Below are 16,699 nucleotides of genomic sequence, written 5' to 3'. Positions count from 1 at the left end.
AGGGGCACCGCCACCACACCCAGGCTTTCTACAGGGTGGAGGGTGGCGCTCTCTCGAGGGAAAGATGGTCACCCTGGCCGGCTTCCCACAGTAGGTGGGCTGGAACTGGCTAGGGTTCTGCAAAAGGCCGTTCTGGAGGACTCAGTGGGTTCGACGTTATTTCTTGGGGGGAGAGCCCTGATAGCCATGTTTGTTTCATGTGTCCCTGATGCCCTGGTCACTGGACCACAGACAGTCACGTGACCTAAGCGTGGGGTTGGGAGAGGCTCTTCTGGGACTGAGGGTCAGCTAGCCGGGGCCTGTACAAGGCTCTCATCCTAATAGCACCTCTGGGAGCTGTGGGAGGCAGTATGCAGCGAGGGAGCGGAAGCACTGACACACACGGGGACCCAGTGGCTGCCTCAGTCCTAGACTATCTCCCCTGGGAGCCCCAGCAGTCACGTGCTGGCTCCTGGCAGCCCTAGAACTTGATAGAAGGTCCCTCCTCTTACTGGAACTAGCCTGAGTGGGTTTCTGTTCTTTGGAGGAAAAAAAAAAAGTGAGACGGAAGAGGGTCGGGCAGTGGGGCTGCAGGCTGCTGCCCCTGCGCCCCCACCCCTGCGGGCCCCGGCTCACCCCTTGCTCGTCGAGCTTCAGCAGCTGCTCCGTCACCTTGGGAGTGTTGAGAGCCAGGCGCAGGCAGTGGATGTTGAGCTCGGGGATGACGTACTCCAGGGCGTCCCGCAGGGGCAGGCCCCGCCCGGTCCCGTGCTTCATGGCGGTGGGTGTGGCGTCCTCCAGGATGGAGCCCCGCAAGGTGGTGAGCTGCTCCAGGGAGAAGGGGGAGACGAGGCTCTCAGGACGCGGGAAGGAACGAGAGAGGGCCCACGAGGCTGTTCTTTTCTCACAGCAGCATGTGTGATGGTCAGAAGCTTGGACTCTGGGGCCGGAAAGCACTGGGTCTGAATGAACTTGAACTTGCTGCCCTTGGCTGTGACATCTTGACCAAGTGACTCCCTATTGCTACACCTCAGCTTCCAGGGAGTGTTGGGACAATGGATGGAACAGCCTTTATTTGTTCAACAAATACTGTCCCAGCGCCATCTTTAGTGTGGTGAAAAAACAAAGACCCCTGTCTTCCTGGAGCTGATACGCAGGTGGGGAGGTGGATTGTGTTCAGGTAATAAAAGGTTTAGTGAATAAAATAGGCACTACAATGTGGGCCCGCTGACAAACACTTTTACTGTTGTTATCACAATGACACATGTACATGTATTACCATAATGTGTACTTAGTTGCTTACTCATGCCCAACTCTTTGAGACACCATGGACTGGAGCCCACCAGGTTCCTCTGTCTATGGAATTCTCCAGGCAAGAAAACTGGAGTTGGTAGCCATTCCCTTCTCCAGGGGATCTTCCTGACCCAGGGATCGAACCCGAGTCTCCTGCATTGCAGGCGGATTCTTTACCGTCTGAGCCACCAGGGAAGTCTATTACCACACACTCTTAGGTAAGACACCTGCCTGCCCCAGACACCAGCACCATTGTGGGTCTTGAACTGAAGCACTGGTTTCCTGTCAAAACCACCACCAATGGCCCTGATTCAGCTGGTTGGTGGTGAGGCCCAGGCTTGTGTGTATGTATGCATATATGTGTGCAGTATACACACACTTACGTAACTGTATATTTACATACCTATTCTCTTTTAGTACTTCTCAGGAAATTCTGATGTGCAGTCAGATTTTAAAACCTTTAGTCAGTGGAAAAGGAAATGGCAACCCACTCCAGTATCCTTGCCTGGGAAATCCCATGGACAGAGAGGAGCCTGGTAGGCTACAATCTGTGGGATCACAAAAGAGTCAGGTATGCCTCTGCAACTAAACAACGTTAATTTTTTAAAAAAGCTGAAAACACCCTATACAATAAAAGAGCAATACCACAGAGAGAAATATGTTAGTGTTGTTTTAGCAGGTTGCAGAACTGAACTGATATTTAGCAGATTGCAATTTACACTGCAGTTGAATTATATGAGAACCCTACATGGTCTTCACTACCTTTATCTTTCTAGTAGAAGCAACATGACACAGAGGTTAAGAGCGTGGACTGAGGACTCCAACTGCCCAGGCTCAGATTCTAGCACGAGGCATGCACTCAACCTCTCCGTGCCTCAGTTCCCTTTTCCATAAAAAGGAAGTGATAATAACAGTGTGTTAGGATTGCTCTGAGGTGTACATGAGTTAATATTTTTGAAGTCCTTAGAATAAGTGTTTGAGACGCAGGAAGAGCTCTATGTTAGATCCTATCATCATTATAATTTGTGTTTTTTGAACTGTGCTGCAAAATGAATAAATAAAAGGCTGGCTACCAGCATTCACCCCTCACTTCACTGCTGCAGTGCCTTGCTTTGGTTGGGGTGTACGCTTCCACAGGTGATTTGGATCGGGTCCACTGCCTGCAATATTTTACATTTCTAAATGGTTGAAAAAATTAATATCGTGTGATGTAAAAAGAATATGATATTCAAACTTAAGTGTCTATAAAGTCAAGTTTTATTAGAACACTAATAAAAAAACACTCATTTGTTTTACCTGTGGCTGCCTGCACACTACATTAGCAGAGTTCAATAGTCTGAAGAAGACCACGTGCCCCACAGAACCTAAGGCAGTTACTATCTGGCACTTGACAAACTTAAGTTTTCCTAGAGCTGAAAGCATCGTGGCCAATACAGAGGTGTTTCAGAAATGATGAATATAGCAATTTCTGGGTTGTTGCTGTTGTTCAGTCACTCAGTCGTGTCTGACTCTGTGACCCCATGGACTGCAGCATGCCCAGGCTCCCCTGTCTTCCACCATCTCCCGGAGTTTGCTCCAACTCATGTCTACTGAGTCCATGTTGCCATCCAACTATCTCATCCTCTGTCACCCTCTTCTCCTGCCCTCAGCCTTTCCCAGCATCAGGGTCTTTTCCAATTTGTGGGTGGGTGGAAGTTTCTTGCTATATCTTTGTTACGTGCATTATATTTATATGTTATGAAACTAAGCATTTGAAGCTTTTTTCCAAAGATACATGTTTTAGCTGCTGGACTGTCATAACAAACATCCTGATGGAATGTAACAGTAAATTGTGAAATACACATTGTCTAAATTGCTTAACAAAACAAAACCTTTAGTCGAGGCAATCACAGCCATCGCATTCCCCTTCCCCAGAAGCTGCTTTCCAAGTTTCTCCTACAGGTAGCCACGTGACTAGATCCAGACCACGAAATGAGAAGGAAATTCAGCTTGGGAAAGACATCTGTGGCAGATTCTCTTTCCTGGTGAAAGATTTTCTTCCCTGGTTAAAAAAGCCCCTTCCCACCTGCTCATTTTTTTCTAAGGGCGCTGGTATGAGGATAAGACGTCTGGAGCTGCGACAGCCACCCTGGGATCATTAGGAACGAGACAACAACAACAAAATCACATAGAAGCCAGTCCCTGCCACTTCCTACCTCCAGATTTCCTGTTAGATAATTAAAATAACCCTGTATTTGTTTTAGCTATAGTCATGTTTTCTGTTACTTTGCAGACAAAGTAATTTCTAACAGATATATCTTAATAACAAGTCACATTTATGAAAGCACAGTTCAATTGCACTGTATTTGGCCATGAGAGTAGTTATAACTACCAGTATATGTACAGGTCTGTTGGGGAGGGGAACGTTACTATCTCCCTTTTACTGATAAGAAAACTGAAGCTCTAAGAGGCTGGGTGCCTTATCCAAGGTCACCACAGCTAAGTGGCTGAACCAGGATTCCACCCTAGGTGTGACGTCTCTAGAGCTCATGATTTTTCTCTTTGAGTAATTTTTCCCTCTGAAATATAATGTACTCCAGAAGAGTACACCAGACGTGTAAGTACAGCTCAAGGAATTAACACAGAGTGAGTATCTAAGTAATCACCACCCAGATGAAGAAACACATTACCAGTCTCCAAAAAACTCTTTTGTGTCAAAAGCAACCCTAAGGCTTCCCTAGTGGCTCAGTGGGAAAGACTTCACCTGCCAGTGAGCCAGACGCGGGTTCGATCCCTGGGTCAGGAAGATCCCCTGGAGAAGGCAACGGCAACCACCCCAGCATTCTTGCCTGGAGAAATGCATGGACAAAGGAGTCTGGCTTTGTGCTATAGTGCATGCATGGGGCTGCAAAGAGTCAGGGACCACTCAGTGACTAAACAAGAACAAGAGCAATCCTATCCTAATTCTTCACACCATGATTTATTTCTGCCTGTTTCTGAGCTTCATATGTTTGTATTCATTTCTATCTGGCCTCTTTCTCACAATGCCACAGCTATGAGATGGGACTAGGTTGCTGCAAGAGGCTGCCGTTTCTACCACGATGGATTTAATCCATCCTACTGCTGATGAGCGTGGAAGCTGCTTCCAGTGTTTGACAACTGCGAACAGTGTTGTTAGGAACATTCACAGAAGCACCTCTCAGAGCACATGAACACATTTGCGTCTGGGTTTATACCTAGGAGAGGAATTGCTGAGTCACCAGGCATGTTAATTTTCACTTTTATGGAACTGCCAAGCAGTTTTCCAAGTGGCTGTGCCCATTTACACACGCCAGCCCCGTCTGAGTGCGTCCTTACTGACTCTAGCTCAGGCTCCTGTCCACAGAGCACTGCTGGCCGCCGGGCTACGCCATGTCCTGGGCGAGGCACCGCAGCTCTAGCGTCACTGCAAGATGACTCCCTGGTCTACAGCAGGGCAGGGAAAAAAATCCTCCCCCAAGGGGACTGCCATGAGCACCTGAAACACACGTGGGCTACAGTTTAAAAGACTGAGGCGGCTCAGCGTTAACTGGAAAAACACGCTCACCCTAAGTCAACAGACGCGAGAGACAGCAAAAAGAACATGTCACAACACTGCCTCTAAACACACAGCCTGCCCTTGCCAAACAGGACCTGGGCAAGAGGCATGCGTGGAAAGGAGGAGATGATCTCATGGTTGGGAGTTCCCAGTAATAAACAAACAACTCTCTCTTATCACAGGCAGGATAGTCTTGAAATAGATCATGAAAAGCTATGATATGGATGCTTTCTCTGTCAATCTGGGTGGCCCTGGGATTGTGAATTTCCACTCATGGACCCACAGGATCAGTGCCTTTGAATCCTGCGGACACTGTCCCACAGCGCCCTCTGCTGGAGACAAGAGACAGAGTGGCTCAGAAGTCCTTGTTTTCTTCCGCCCTGGAGACAGGTGGTCTACGTTCACATTTTTGGCTCTGAAGACTTGACCAAAAGCCACCAGTTGAAAAGCTCCCAGATTGTACTTCTCTGCTAGGGATAATAAGTAGGGCATTGGCAGGCTGCAACGTGCGGCCACCTCCGCCCTCCACCTGGTCCTGTCCTACCTGGATTGTGACAGCAGCCTTCTCCTGGTCTCCCTGCGCCCGCTCTGCCACCACCTGACTCCAGTCCATTCTTCCCAGAGCAGCTTGAGTCAGATCATGTCTCTCCTCTACACAGAAGGCGCTGACGGCAGTCCATCTCTCTCCCAATAAAATCTACACCCACCACTCGGCCTGCAAGACCCTTGATGACACCTGGCATCATCTCACTGAGCTGTTAAAGGGCCTCAGGGCCACGCCAGCAAGGAGGTTCCCACCCGCGCAGGCTGTTCTCCACCAGCCTCCAACTCAGAAGCGCCCCTGCCCTCCTCCGAGCTGTTCCACTCTCCCGGCGTTCTTTCTGGGAGGTGCCTTGGGAATCGGTCCGCCTCAGTTCAAATCCTGGCTCTCCCCCTTTTCCAGTTGTGTGACTCTGGCAAGCTGCTGAATTTCTCTGTGCCTTTTACCGACAAAGTGGGGAGTAACAGTGCCTGCCAAAAAGGGTTGTAAAGATTCAATACAAAGGGCTTCGCTGGTGGCTCAGTGGTAAGAATTCGCCTGCCAATGCAGGAGACGTGGGTTCAATCTCTGATCCCAGAGGCTCCCATATGCCTCAGACCGACTGAGCCCGTGTGCCACAACTACTGAGCCCGTGCTCTAGAGCCCAGGAACCGCAACAAGAGAAGCCATCACAATGAGAAGCCCGTGCACCATAACCAAGAGTAGCCCTGATTCCCACAACTAGAGAAAGCCTGAAAGCCCCAGTGAAGACCCAGCACAGTCAAAAAAATAAATTCAGTAAGAAAAATGTATACAGTGCTTATTACCACTCTATCTGCACCAAGTGAGCACTCAATACACTAGCTGTTGTCACAGTACACAAATGCATTTACACAAAGCCACATGTGTTGTTAAAAACGTAAAGAAAATTTAACCTTATTAGAAGGCTACAGTTTGTTTTTTCCCCTCACTTAACAGTATGTTCTGGAGATTACATCTCACCAACGGAGGTACCCCCTGAACACAAGTGAGGTCCCAAATGAGGTTCACTACTCCCCTTGTTTTCTGCACTCAATACAAGATTCTTCCTTTTCTACTGTGTATTCATTTAAATTCTTAATGAGTGACTTACTTTTTTCAATAAAGAAAGAAAAAGAATCCAAACCTCTAACCCTAACAAAACTAAGGCTGTCAAAAAGTCATGTTTGGGAGCCAAAGGGAACCCACTGGGCCAGGGAGCCCCTGGCTGCTGGCAGTTCCTGTATCCTGCCAGGGGCTCAGGGGAGGGCTGCCCTGGCCTGGAGCTTGTCCTTTCCAAGCTCAGGGTGGGTGAGGCTGACGTTCTGGTGTGCAGTACCAAAGCCCAGCTCCGGTCTGTTCCCGCCCTGGCGGGAAGCTTGGCGCTGCCAACGCTCCCGTCCCATCTGCTGGGAGACGTGGGCCCACTCTGTCTCCCTGGTGGCTGGGGGTGGCCATCTGGGGCAGGGCAGCCAGCTGGCTTGGAAAACAGCCTGGGCCCCAAGCTCTGGTCCCCAAGACACGAGTGCATGACAGGAGGACAGAACTCTGTCCGTGAGCTTGACCTTCACTCCCCAGCATGGCCCTCTGATCTCTTGGCAAAGAGTGACAGCCACGACCTCAGCATCATCACAGCACCTCCCGCTCAGAGATACTCGCTGCCCTGCAGCCGTGTGCTATCAGCTCGCATGTGCCAGTCCAGGGGAGCCTTCCCGCCTTTCCTGGAGACAGCGCGCAGACAATACAGGTCTATCTCACAGATGAAGTAATGGAGGCGTGAAGCCATCTGCCTAAGGCCACAAGGCTGGTGAGTGGCAGAGCTCAACTGAACCCCAGGCTGTCTGGTCACGGGGCCAGGATTCAAACTCAGCCCTAGAGTGAGTGGCTAGAGGTTAAAAGCATGGGCTGGAGACGCAGGCAGTCTGGGTTCCTACCCTGGCTCTGCCACTGTGGACCCCGACAAGCAGTTATCTCCCTAGGCCCCGAGAATCTTCATCTGTAGAATGGGGATCATGGAATCCACATCAAGGGCCTACTGAGAGGCTGTGAAAGGTCAATGAATATAAAACACTTGGAACAGCACATGTCAGGAAAATGTGCTGAAAGTGTTAACTATTCTTATTACTATTGTCCTTACTACTTTTGGGCTGTGTGACTCCTCTGCTGCCACGGCAGGAAGGGCCTTTGCTTGTTTTTTTAAATTAAAAAATATATTTATTTGGCTGTGTTGGCTCTTAGTTGTGGCATGTGGGACCTAGTTCCCTGACCAGGGATCGAACCCAGGCTCCCTGCACTGGGAGTGTGGAGTCTTCGCCACTGGACCACCAGGGAAGTCCCAGGAAGGGCCTTTGGAAGGAGCAAGGCAAACCTTGCTGGCCTCTGCCCCTTCCTCCAGATGATAAGGTCCTCAGGCCTGAGTGTCCAACAGGCAGCTCTGTGAGGGGCTGGGCCCAGGACTGAATACCCATGCGGCCTGCACATGTGTGAGGTCAGAGAAAGGCCCATCTGTGGCTGTGAACCTCACGCTGGGCCAAAATTAACAGGGCTGACTGGAATGTGACAAAGGGACGGGAAACTGAGACCCCTGCCAAAGGCTAACTGTGGGCTCTCCCCAAGGGCCAGGCCCAGCACTGCCCACTTTATATGGGCAGCCTCACCAAGCCTACGCCACAGTCCTGAGAGACTGGGATCCCACGGAGGGAACGGAAGCTCTGAGAGAAGTCATCCAAGGTTTCACGACCACTAAGTGACTGTACCAGGCACTTTCCTGCCTCAGGACTTCTGCACAGGTTGTTCCCTTCCCCTGGAACATTCTTCCACACGTCCCCATGGCTCCTTCTCTCATCTTCTTTAGGCCCTTTACTCAAATGTTCTGAGCGACACCGCCCTTGACTATCTGGTCTAAGCATCTCACCACGCCCACACGTATCTCTTCCTCGCTTTCTGTTCCACCTTGTCATCATGTACCATAGTGCACAATCTGCTAGGCCATCTATGTACTGTCTGCCTTCCCCACGGTCCCACGGGCCTCTCTGCTGTATTTACTGCAGTTCCTCAGTGCCTAGGGCAGGGCTGGCTGGTGGTGGTGCTGAGGGAATCTCTGTCAAGTGGAGGAACTCCACATCTGTGTCCTGAGCTCCAAGGACCCTATGTCCAGCCTGGGGTGGCTCAGAGACTAGTTTTGATGGGTACTGGGGCTGGGAAGTGTGTGGAAGTAAGGCAGTGCCAGTAAAGGCACCAAGTCGGTTTCAAACCTACTGAGTAGAAGCACAGAAATATATTACACCCTGACCTAGCATCTCCACGACTCTCCGTGTGCACAACAAATTCTGGGGGAATTCCCTGGTGGTCCAGTGGTTAGGCTTCTGTGCTTTCACTACTAAGGCCTGGGTTCGATCCCTGGTCAGAGAACTAAGATCCTGCAAGCCACAGAGCATGGCCAAAAAATGCCAAAAAACAAAACAAAAGAACAAACAAAAACAGCAAAGTCTGGTATGTTTAAAAAAAAAATCATTCCACATGTTCTGTCTTTATGAAAAAAAAAAAACAAAAAACCAAACACAATAAAACGCTAGCATGAAACTGCGGTCATAACTCGTGAATGGGTCCGACGTACATACAGCCTGAGCTGAGTCAGAGGAACCCCAGAGGCGGCCGAGGGGTGGCCGGGGCATGAGCCGATACCTTGGCCTGTCACCCACGGAGGGTGCTCTGGGCAAGTCCCCTCCCCTGACTGTGTCTGCTTCATCATTACCATGAGAAGGATTGTAGTGCCTTCACTGTAGAACTGCCATGACACTTGAGTGAGTGAATGCATGTAACAAGTATAGAACATGCCTGACACGCAGTGTGACGTGAACCTGCAATATAACAGCAGCCGCAATGTCATTTATTAGTACACGATTGCCGCTGTCACCTCACCTGGCCGCTCCCCACATGTCAAACGCTGACGCAGTGCGAGCTGTCACCTCACATTCTGCCCTGGCGCTCATCTGGCCAGAGAGGCAGGGCAGGGGGCGGTGCTAGGGAGACAGAGGGGATGGTGACCACCTGCGGGATGGATGCCAAGTTTTGGGGGCTGCCTCCCCTGCGCTGCCACAAAGCCTCTGTGTCCTCTCGTTCCCCCTCAGCGGGAAGGTCTTCGTGAGGGGATGGGGCCACGGCCCTCGGTGCAGCATCTGCTGTCTGGATGAGGTCCAGGTTTGGCCAGCCCCACAGCCAAACTCCCTGGCAGCGGCTGCCTGCTGGTCCCCATGTCTGCCAGGAGCAAGGGGGATGGGGTAATGCATGCAGGAAGGGAGATCAACTTTGGGGGTCTGCCCAGCTGATGTGCGTGCTAAGTCGCTTCAGTCATGTCTGACTCTTTGCAACCCCACGGACTGTAGCCCGCCAGGCTCCTCTGTCCATGGGATTCTCCAGGCAAGAATACTAGAGTGGGCTGCCCCGCCTTCCTCCGGGGGATCTTTCTGACTCCAGGGATAGAATCTGTGTCTCCCACATCTCCTGCATTGGCAGGCAGATTCTTTACCACTAGCGCTACCTGGGAAGCCCAGCTGATGATGGCCTCTTTTCTGGGAAGTCTTCCTTTTGGTTTTTTGGAAGTCTCATCGTTTCTGCTGGCCTAGCTCCCTGTCCTTTTGCTGAGGAACTGCGTCTCGAGCACTGCCAGGTGGCTCTGACAGAACCACCAGTCACAGTGCCCTGCCTGGCCCTGGACCCAGGGTGGAGCATTCCTCTATCATCCCTGATGACAGTGACTGGCCCGGGGCATGGGCATGTGATCCATGCAGAGCCGATGAGAGTCCTTCCCAGAGCTCCAGAAGGCAAGAATGTGGAGGAGAAAGTATAAAGATGTAGAAGACTTGAGCAGCTGGTCTGTTTGCAGAAGAGAATGACAACCCACAATGCAAAAAGTGGCAGAGCCAGCTGAGTGGAAGAGACAGGAAGACAGGGCTCTGGTGACGTCATTTGAGTGCCTGGATCCAGCTATGCCTGAAGCCAGTCCTACCCCTGGACTTGCAGTTTCATGAGCCAAAGAATTCTACTTCTGGCTTAAAGCAGGCAGAAACTGGGACTAAGACTCAGCCCTCCTAATGCTGGGGGCCTGGGTTTCATTCCTGGTTAGGGAATCAGATCCCACATGCTGTAACTAAGAGTTCACATGCCACAAGTAAAGATCTCGCAAGCTCCAACGAGCCTGGCAGGCTCCTCTGTCTATGGGAGCCAAACTAATAAAAAACAAACAAACAAAAAACCCCAGACAGAAGTAGATTATCTGCCACTTAAAACTTAAAGAGACCTAATCACAAGGGTGCCCCGAACAGGCCTCGTTCCTTAGCCACAGCTGACCTTTATTCCAGGGGAAGACTTGGACCAAGCCGGGACAAGGGGCTCCTCTATTCTGAATGGAAGGAGCAGGGCTGGGATGTTTTGAGCCCATCAACAGCACTGCCCACTCCTGAGTCCCCAGTTCCTACCCTGCCTGAGACCTGTGGCCTTCACTTGCCTTTCCACTCTGCAGGACACCTCACGATCCTGAAAGAACTGCCTACAGTTCTGCCTTTATTTTTTATGCTCACCACCTTCAACCTTCTGCAAATGTCAGAATCTGGGGCTCTGCGGTCAGACCCACCGGATTCCAATGTTGGCCACTGATTTATACATGTCTCGGAGTCTTAGTCTTCTCATCTGTAAAATGGGGGGACTGACGGGATGGCTCTTGTGAGGCTGTGGGAAGGATTACCGGAGTTGAAGCAGGGGCAGCGCTTGCTCACAGAACCAGGTACCAAGTAGGGGCTCAGCGATGTGAGTGGCTGTGACGTACGTCACGGTAACGTGAGTGACTGCACCTACCTCTCGGGTCCGGAAGATGATCCTGTACTGGTACTGAGGCCCGTGGTCCTTGTGGTCCTCCAGCTTCTCTCGCTTGATGCTCACAGCCACTGGCCCTAGCTTCTCGTCCACCCCGAAGTAATTGGCATGCTCTGAAAAGGAAGAGCAAGAAGTTCAGAGCCAGCTCTCTGGGGAGGAGGGGTGATGTCCCACGGCAGGCCTGCTGAGGGGACAGCTGGGGAAGGCTCTTGTGTGCCCTGTGGGGCCCTGGTCACACGAACCTCATGCCTGGTCGCAGCCACGCTCGATGGAGAGACCATGAGAGGTCAAGCCCACCTTACTGCACCTTCTTGCAGTCACAGATGTTTCCTGAGTCTCCATGCTTTCATCTAGGAAAAAGGGGGCCCTAGTGCTACTCGCAATTCGTAAGAGGTGATGTGAGAGTGAACTGAAGCTACAAATAAAAAAACGCTTAGTGCGGTGCCTGCCTTGTAATAAACTTAGTCTCTTGTTGTGATTATCTCGTATTTGCAAATCTTCAGCGGCTTAGCTGCCAATTAGCCCTCGTGAAGCAGTTACAATTCTAGTCTAAAAAAAAAAAAAGATTATAGACTAAAGAGTCTTCTGCTTGGCTGAAATCCGGGCCCCGGACTCATTAGATGTGGCCCACGTCACTTGACAGCATTCTCATTAGTACAACGGGATCAGGAAGGATGGATTCACATCTCAGCATGACTGTGAGGATTTAGGTTAGTAAGTGTGGAGCACAGAGCCAGGCACAGAGGGAGCAAGTGAGATGTGTTGGCTATTACTACCTGCAGGGCATGAAGTTCATCACAGAACAGGACCATAACTCAAGTCCCTAAGCATCACCTGTATCTAGCCATGCTCCCATAGATGCAGGAAACTTCAATACTACTCTTTTTTTCCTTATGGTGGCTGAGCCTTTAACGAGTCATGGAGGAAGTCATTTGTTCTCTCTCCGAAATGACAGCTGTCTCTGCTTAAAAAAAAAAAAAAAAAAAAGCTGCTGTCTTACAACCTTTCCAGGCAAACAGTTCTTCCTGGTATCTAACCCAAGTATTTCCTGCTTCTGGTGCATGCCCACCAGCAGTCTGTCTCAACTTCAGTCCATGAAGCTGGCATCTACACACTGCCAGAAATTTCTTCCCACTCCAGTGCTTTCCATGTTTAAAAGAGGGTTCCTAGTCTCCTGGGATGCTCTTGGTGAATTAAAGGCTTATCTAAAGCTCAAATAACTCCCTGGTGGCTCAGAGGTTAAAGCGTCTGCCTGGAATTCGGGAGACCCGGGTTCGATCCCTGGGTCGGGAAGATCCCCTGGAGAAGGAAATGGCAACCCACTCCAGTACTGCTGCCTGGAGAATCCCATGGAGGGAGGAGCCTGGTAGGCTACAGTCCATGGGGTCGCAAAGAGTCAGACACAACTGAGTGGCTTCACTTTCAATGGTCCCAATCAGAACAGCACCTGCAGTGGGTTAGACAATCTCCCTCACTGGTCAGAGAACAGGATAAATGTGCTCCACAGGTATCAATCTATCCCCGAAACATTGGCAGGAGCTATTCTGTTTTCCACCAATGCATACCCAGTACCCTTGAGGTCCTAGAATATACTAGGCACTCAATAAACACTGACCAATGACTAACATTTCTGAGCTTCCAGAGCTACAAATAAATTATTTTTTGAAAGAAAACAGCTTCTTTTTAAAGCTCCATGATAAGTACTTACTATCTGCCTGATGAAGAACTGAGTGTTTTGATATACAATCTTCTTTGATCCTTACCACAGTCTTACCATGTAAGTATTTCTATGCACTAAATGAAAAGAATGTATACTCTGCTGGTTAGGTAGAATATTAATATAAATGCAAAACCAGATTTTTCAAATCCCCTCAGCCGAATATTCTGGCCACTAGGTTTGTAAATTTCAAAGACGGACCCTGTCAACTTCTCCCATGGGTTGTGGATTTGTTCGTGTCCTCCTGTAGCCATATTAGTTTTTTATTTATATACCCCTCAACCAGGTTACCGGGTACACAGCTATTAGAGTTTCTTGGTAAATTTTCAAAAATTCTACATGAAACGGTCCTTTTGGTTCTTCTAACAAATGCTGTTAGCCTTGAAGTCTATTTCATGTGATACTGATGTTGCCTCACTGGCTGTCTCTTGATTAGCACTGTCTGAACTTCTTTTTTCATCCTTTAATTTCCAATCTCTGTCTCACTTTTTTTCTGGACACGTGATGCTGCTATAGTCATCTCTGTTCCTCACACAAGGACACAGAGTACAAGGGGTAAAATGTGTCATGTAGCTAATAAGCTATGAAACATACACCCCAAGCCCAAGGCTGTCTGACTCCAATGCTGGTGGAGCGCCAGAGACTGTACTCTGGACAGAGGGATGACCCAGAGGGATGACATCAGTTGCGTTTGACTAGGACACTGCTTTACAAAAAATTTTAAATTAGCTGTGGAGTACTAACTGCCTATTCATTACCTATTCTTCCCTTCTTCTTAAGAGAAAACCTCTGTTCTTGGAGGAAGAAAAGAGAGAGGCTCTGTCTTACCAACATTTCCCAGCTTGCCTTGCAGACTGGAGTGACCCATAAACAAAAGCAATTGGCTAGGACTTCTGAGAACGCTCCTCTTAAAAGGGGCTGACTTAATAAAAAGGTAGGGGAGGGGTGCTGACTTGACAGGAAATCTGTTATTCTGTCTGAATCCTTTCCTCCTTCTCTGTGCCTGGAAACATGGATGTGATGGCTGGAACTCAGGCAGCCATCTTGAGCATCAGAAGATCACTCTGAGGGCTCAGAAGCTAATGCACTAAGGCTGGCATTCCACGATGCTGAGGAGTAACCATACTAGCCCTGAGGTGCACATCTCTAGACTTTTTTATGTGGAGAAAAACAATCTATGTTGTTTAAGCCTGTTACTGGCAGTTACAAGCAATTCTAAATTGACATAGGAGAATCCATATTCAAAAAATCTGAATTTCAGGAGAATCTAGAGAATTAGAAAGGATGGCAACACTGGGTTTGTCTACACCTCCTGGATGACAACAGTGAACAGGAGTTTCCCTCTGCACAGCCCCTGCCTGGTCTGCCCCCCTCTATTGTCTCCTGCCTGGCCTCTGTGGCTGCCTGGATTTGTGGTCTTTGCATTATGCTCTGTAGCCTCTGAGGATTGCCTCATCAGCATCAATGAGTTTCACCATGTGTGATTCCCATGTTAACATGCTCCAAACATCAGCAGCTCCACCTTCTGAGGGGATCCAGAACCTGCCTGCTTCCTCCTCACTCCTGGGCTCCCATCCTAGACTTGCCCATCACCATTTCCTGCCTGGACTATTGCAGCAGACTCTTCCTGGGTCTCCCTGATTCTCTGCCCCTACCGCTTCCTTCCCCAGAGGGAAGCCGTGAACACCTGAGTCAGATCAAGGCTCAGAATCTTCCTGTGGCTCCATTTCACTTAAGTTAAAAATGAGAGTCCTCACCATGGCTCACAAAATCCCAAGTGATCTTGTCTCCTTTCACCCTCTGTCACGCACTCTGTCCCAGCAACACTGGCCTCTATCTTATTCCCCCAATGTTCCAGGACTTTCGTACTTGTTTCCTGTGCCAGGAACACTGTCTCCAATCTCCGCAAGGTTCCCTCCCTCACCTTCTTCAGTTCAGTACTCAAAGGAGACCCACCTAGAAAGTCCTCCCTGACCATTCCTTATTGAAAACGCAACACCCCAACACTAACACTGTTTTCCCGCCTCCCTATTTTACTTTTCTCCACCGCACTTCCCACCTCATGACACCTTTTGCTTGTCTTACCCCACTAAAACACTGTACGCTAGGAAGACAAAATTTTTGCTTTAAGCTGGTCAATACTGTATACCTTGAGTCTAGAAAGTGCCTAACACGTAGCTGAAGGCAGCACATATTTGCTAAATGCCTATCTATTGTCTCCTGCAGTGCAAAGTGTGAGGCATGTGTCATGAGACGGGGCTCACTGTGTCCCCCAACCCCTCTGCGGGAGGTCTTGCCTCTTTCTGCATCCTCCGTGCCAGGGCAGGAAGAACACAGAGAATGAATGAGCAATGCCCCCCCCCCGCCCGTCCGCCCCCCACATCACCTTTGCCCACGAAGTAGTCCTGATAGTAGCGGGCGCCCAGGTCTACGTGCTCAATGCTGTACTGCCGCGGGCGACTCTGCGTCCTCTGCTGCTCCTTGGGCACCTCCAGCACCGAGATGCTGGCGTTGGTGCGGTAGGCGCTCAGGGTGGGCTGATTTGGGCGGACCTCGCCGCTGCCCCCACCTCCGCCTGGGGAGCCGGCGGCTGCCCGCGAAAAGCTCACGTTGCGCTCGCACTCGCCGCCGATCTCATTGCGGAAGTGCGGGCAGCTGAGCAGCAGGTCGTTGCTGGTGTCGTCGCCCAGGTCTTGCTCCAGGTTCTCCTTGCAGTTCAGGTCCTCCGTGCTGGTGAAGGCGGGGTCCAGGCCACCGAGGCTGTGGGCCCGCGACGCCGTCAGGGACGCCATGGCCGAGGCGGCCGAGGCCCCGGTGGTCGTGTTCCGCCGCTGGGCCGTGGACGCCCGGTTGGCTGCTGCCTCGTTGAGGTCGAACAGCATGCTCTGCACGTCGAAGTGGGCGAAACTTTTCTGGCAGACCCACGGCCGACTGGCCTCCGGGGGGCTCCGGCCGTCCTCGGCCTCCCCGGAGCACCGGGCCGCTTCCCCTTCGGCTCTGCTGCTCCGCAGCTTCCGGAAAATGGACGAGTCCACCTGGTCCCCCCCGCCCAGGCCCCGCAAGGGCTTCTTGCGGGCCTTCTCCTTCTCTTTCAGGGGCTGCAGCGGCAGCAGGCTGTCCTTGGTGGGCTGCCCGTTGCGGGCCTCCCCCTTGGCTGCGCCGCCACTGCCCCCCGAGACGTGGGGACCGGGATCGGCCCGCAGGAGCTCGGTGAGGCTCGGGGTGCGCCGGGCCTCGGGCTGCTCGCTGCGGAACTCGTTGAGGATGTCGAAGAAGCTCTGCTCGGGCACGCCCTGCACGTCGATGGAGGACGTGCTTCCGTACTCGCGGAAGAGCGGCAGCGCCCCCGTGTGGCGGGCCGCCCGGGGCTCCGCCGTGTCCTCCACGTCGCACTCGCTGAGGGTGATCTCACTGCTGCTGCGGTTCCGCAGCGGGAGAAAGGCCCGGCCGGGGGACCGGGGCCACCCATCCTGGAACTCCACATCCTTAGACCGCCTCCTGGCGAGTCGGTGCAAGGCTTTGGACCCTGAGGAAGCCGGGGTAGGGGTACCGGCCGGGGGCTGTCCGTTCTGTTGTATGCTTCTCATGGCATGGGCCGCCTTTGTGGCCTTCGTGCCATCTGCGTCCAGGGAGGGGCTGGGGTTGTTCTGTTCTCTCAGGGCCTCCCGCTTGGGCGGCCAGTCGGCCACGCGGGCGCGCACGCCCATCTTGGGCATGGCGGGGGTGGTGGGGCTGGGGCGGGTGG

At 51.4% G+C, this 16,699-nt stretch overlaps 1 protein-coding gene across 1 annotated transcript in view; it reads right to left on the bottom strand.

The window, feature by feature from the left end:
* The window catches only part of SIPA1L3 (signal-induced proliferation-associated 1 like 3), a 255,414-nt gene that overhangs the window by 89,151 nt on the left and 149,564 nt on the right, over positions 1-16,699 (bottom strand). Inside the window, 3 exon segments of the mRNA XM_010849306.1 lie at positions 616-804; positions 11,220-11,350; positions 15,341-16,699. The exon segment at positions 15,341-16,699 is cut by the window's right edge and continues 28 nt beyond it. Coding sequence (XP_010847608.1) covers positions 616-804; positions 11,220-11,350; positions 15,341-16,699 — 1,679 coding nt within the window.

Source organism: Bison bison, unplaced genomic scaffold (genome assembly GCF_000754665.1).
Source record: "Bison bison bison isolate TAMUID 2011002044 unplaced genomic scaffold, Bison_UMD1.0 scf7180017864280, whole genome shotgun sequence".
In the NCBI taxonomy this organism is placed as follows: Eukaryota; Metazoa; Chordata; class Mammalia; order Artiodactyla; family Bovidae; genus Bison; species Bison bison.
The sequence above is the reverse complement of the archived record's forward strand: the minus strand, read 5'-3'. Positions and strand labels throughout refer to the sequence as shown.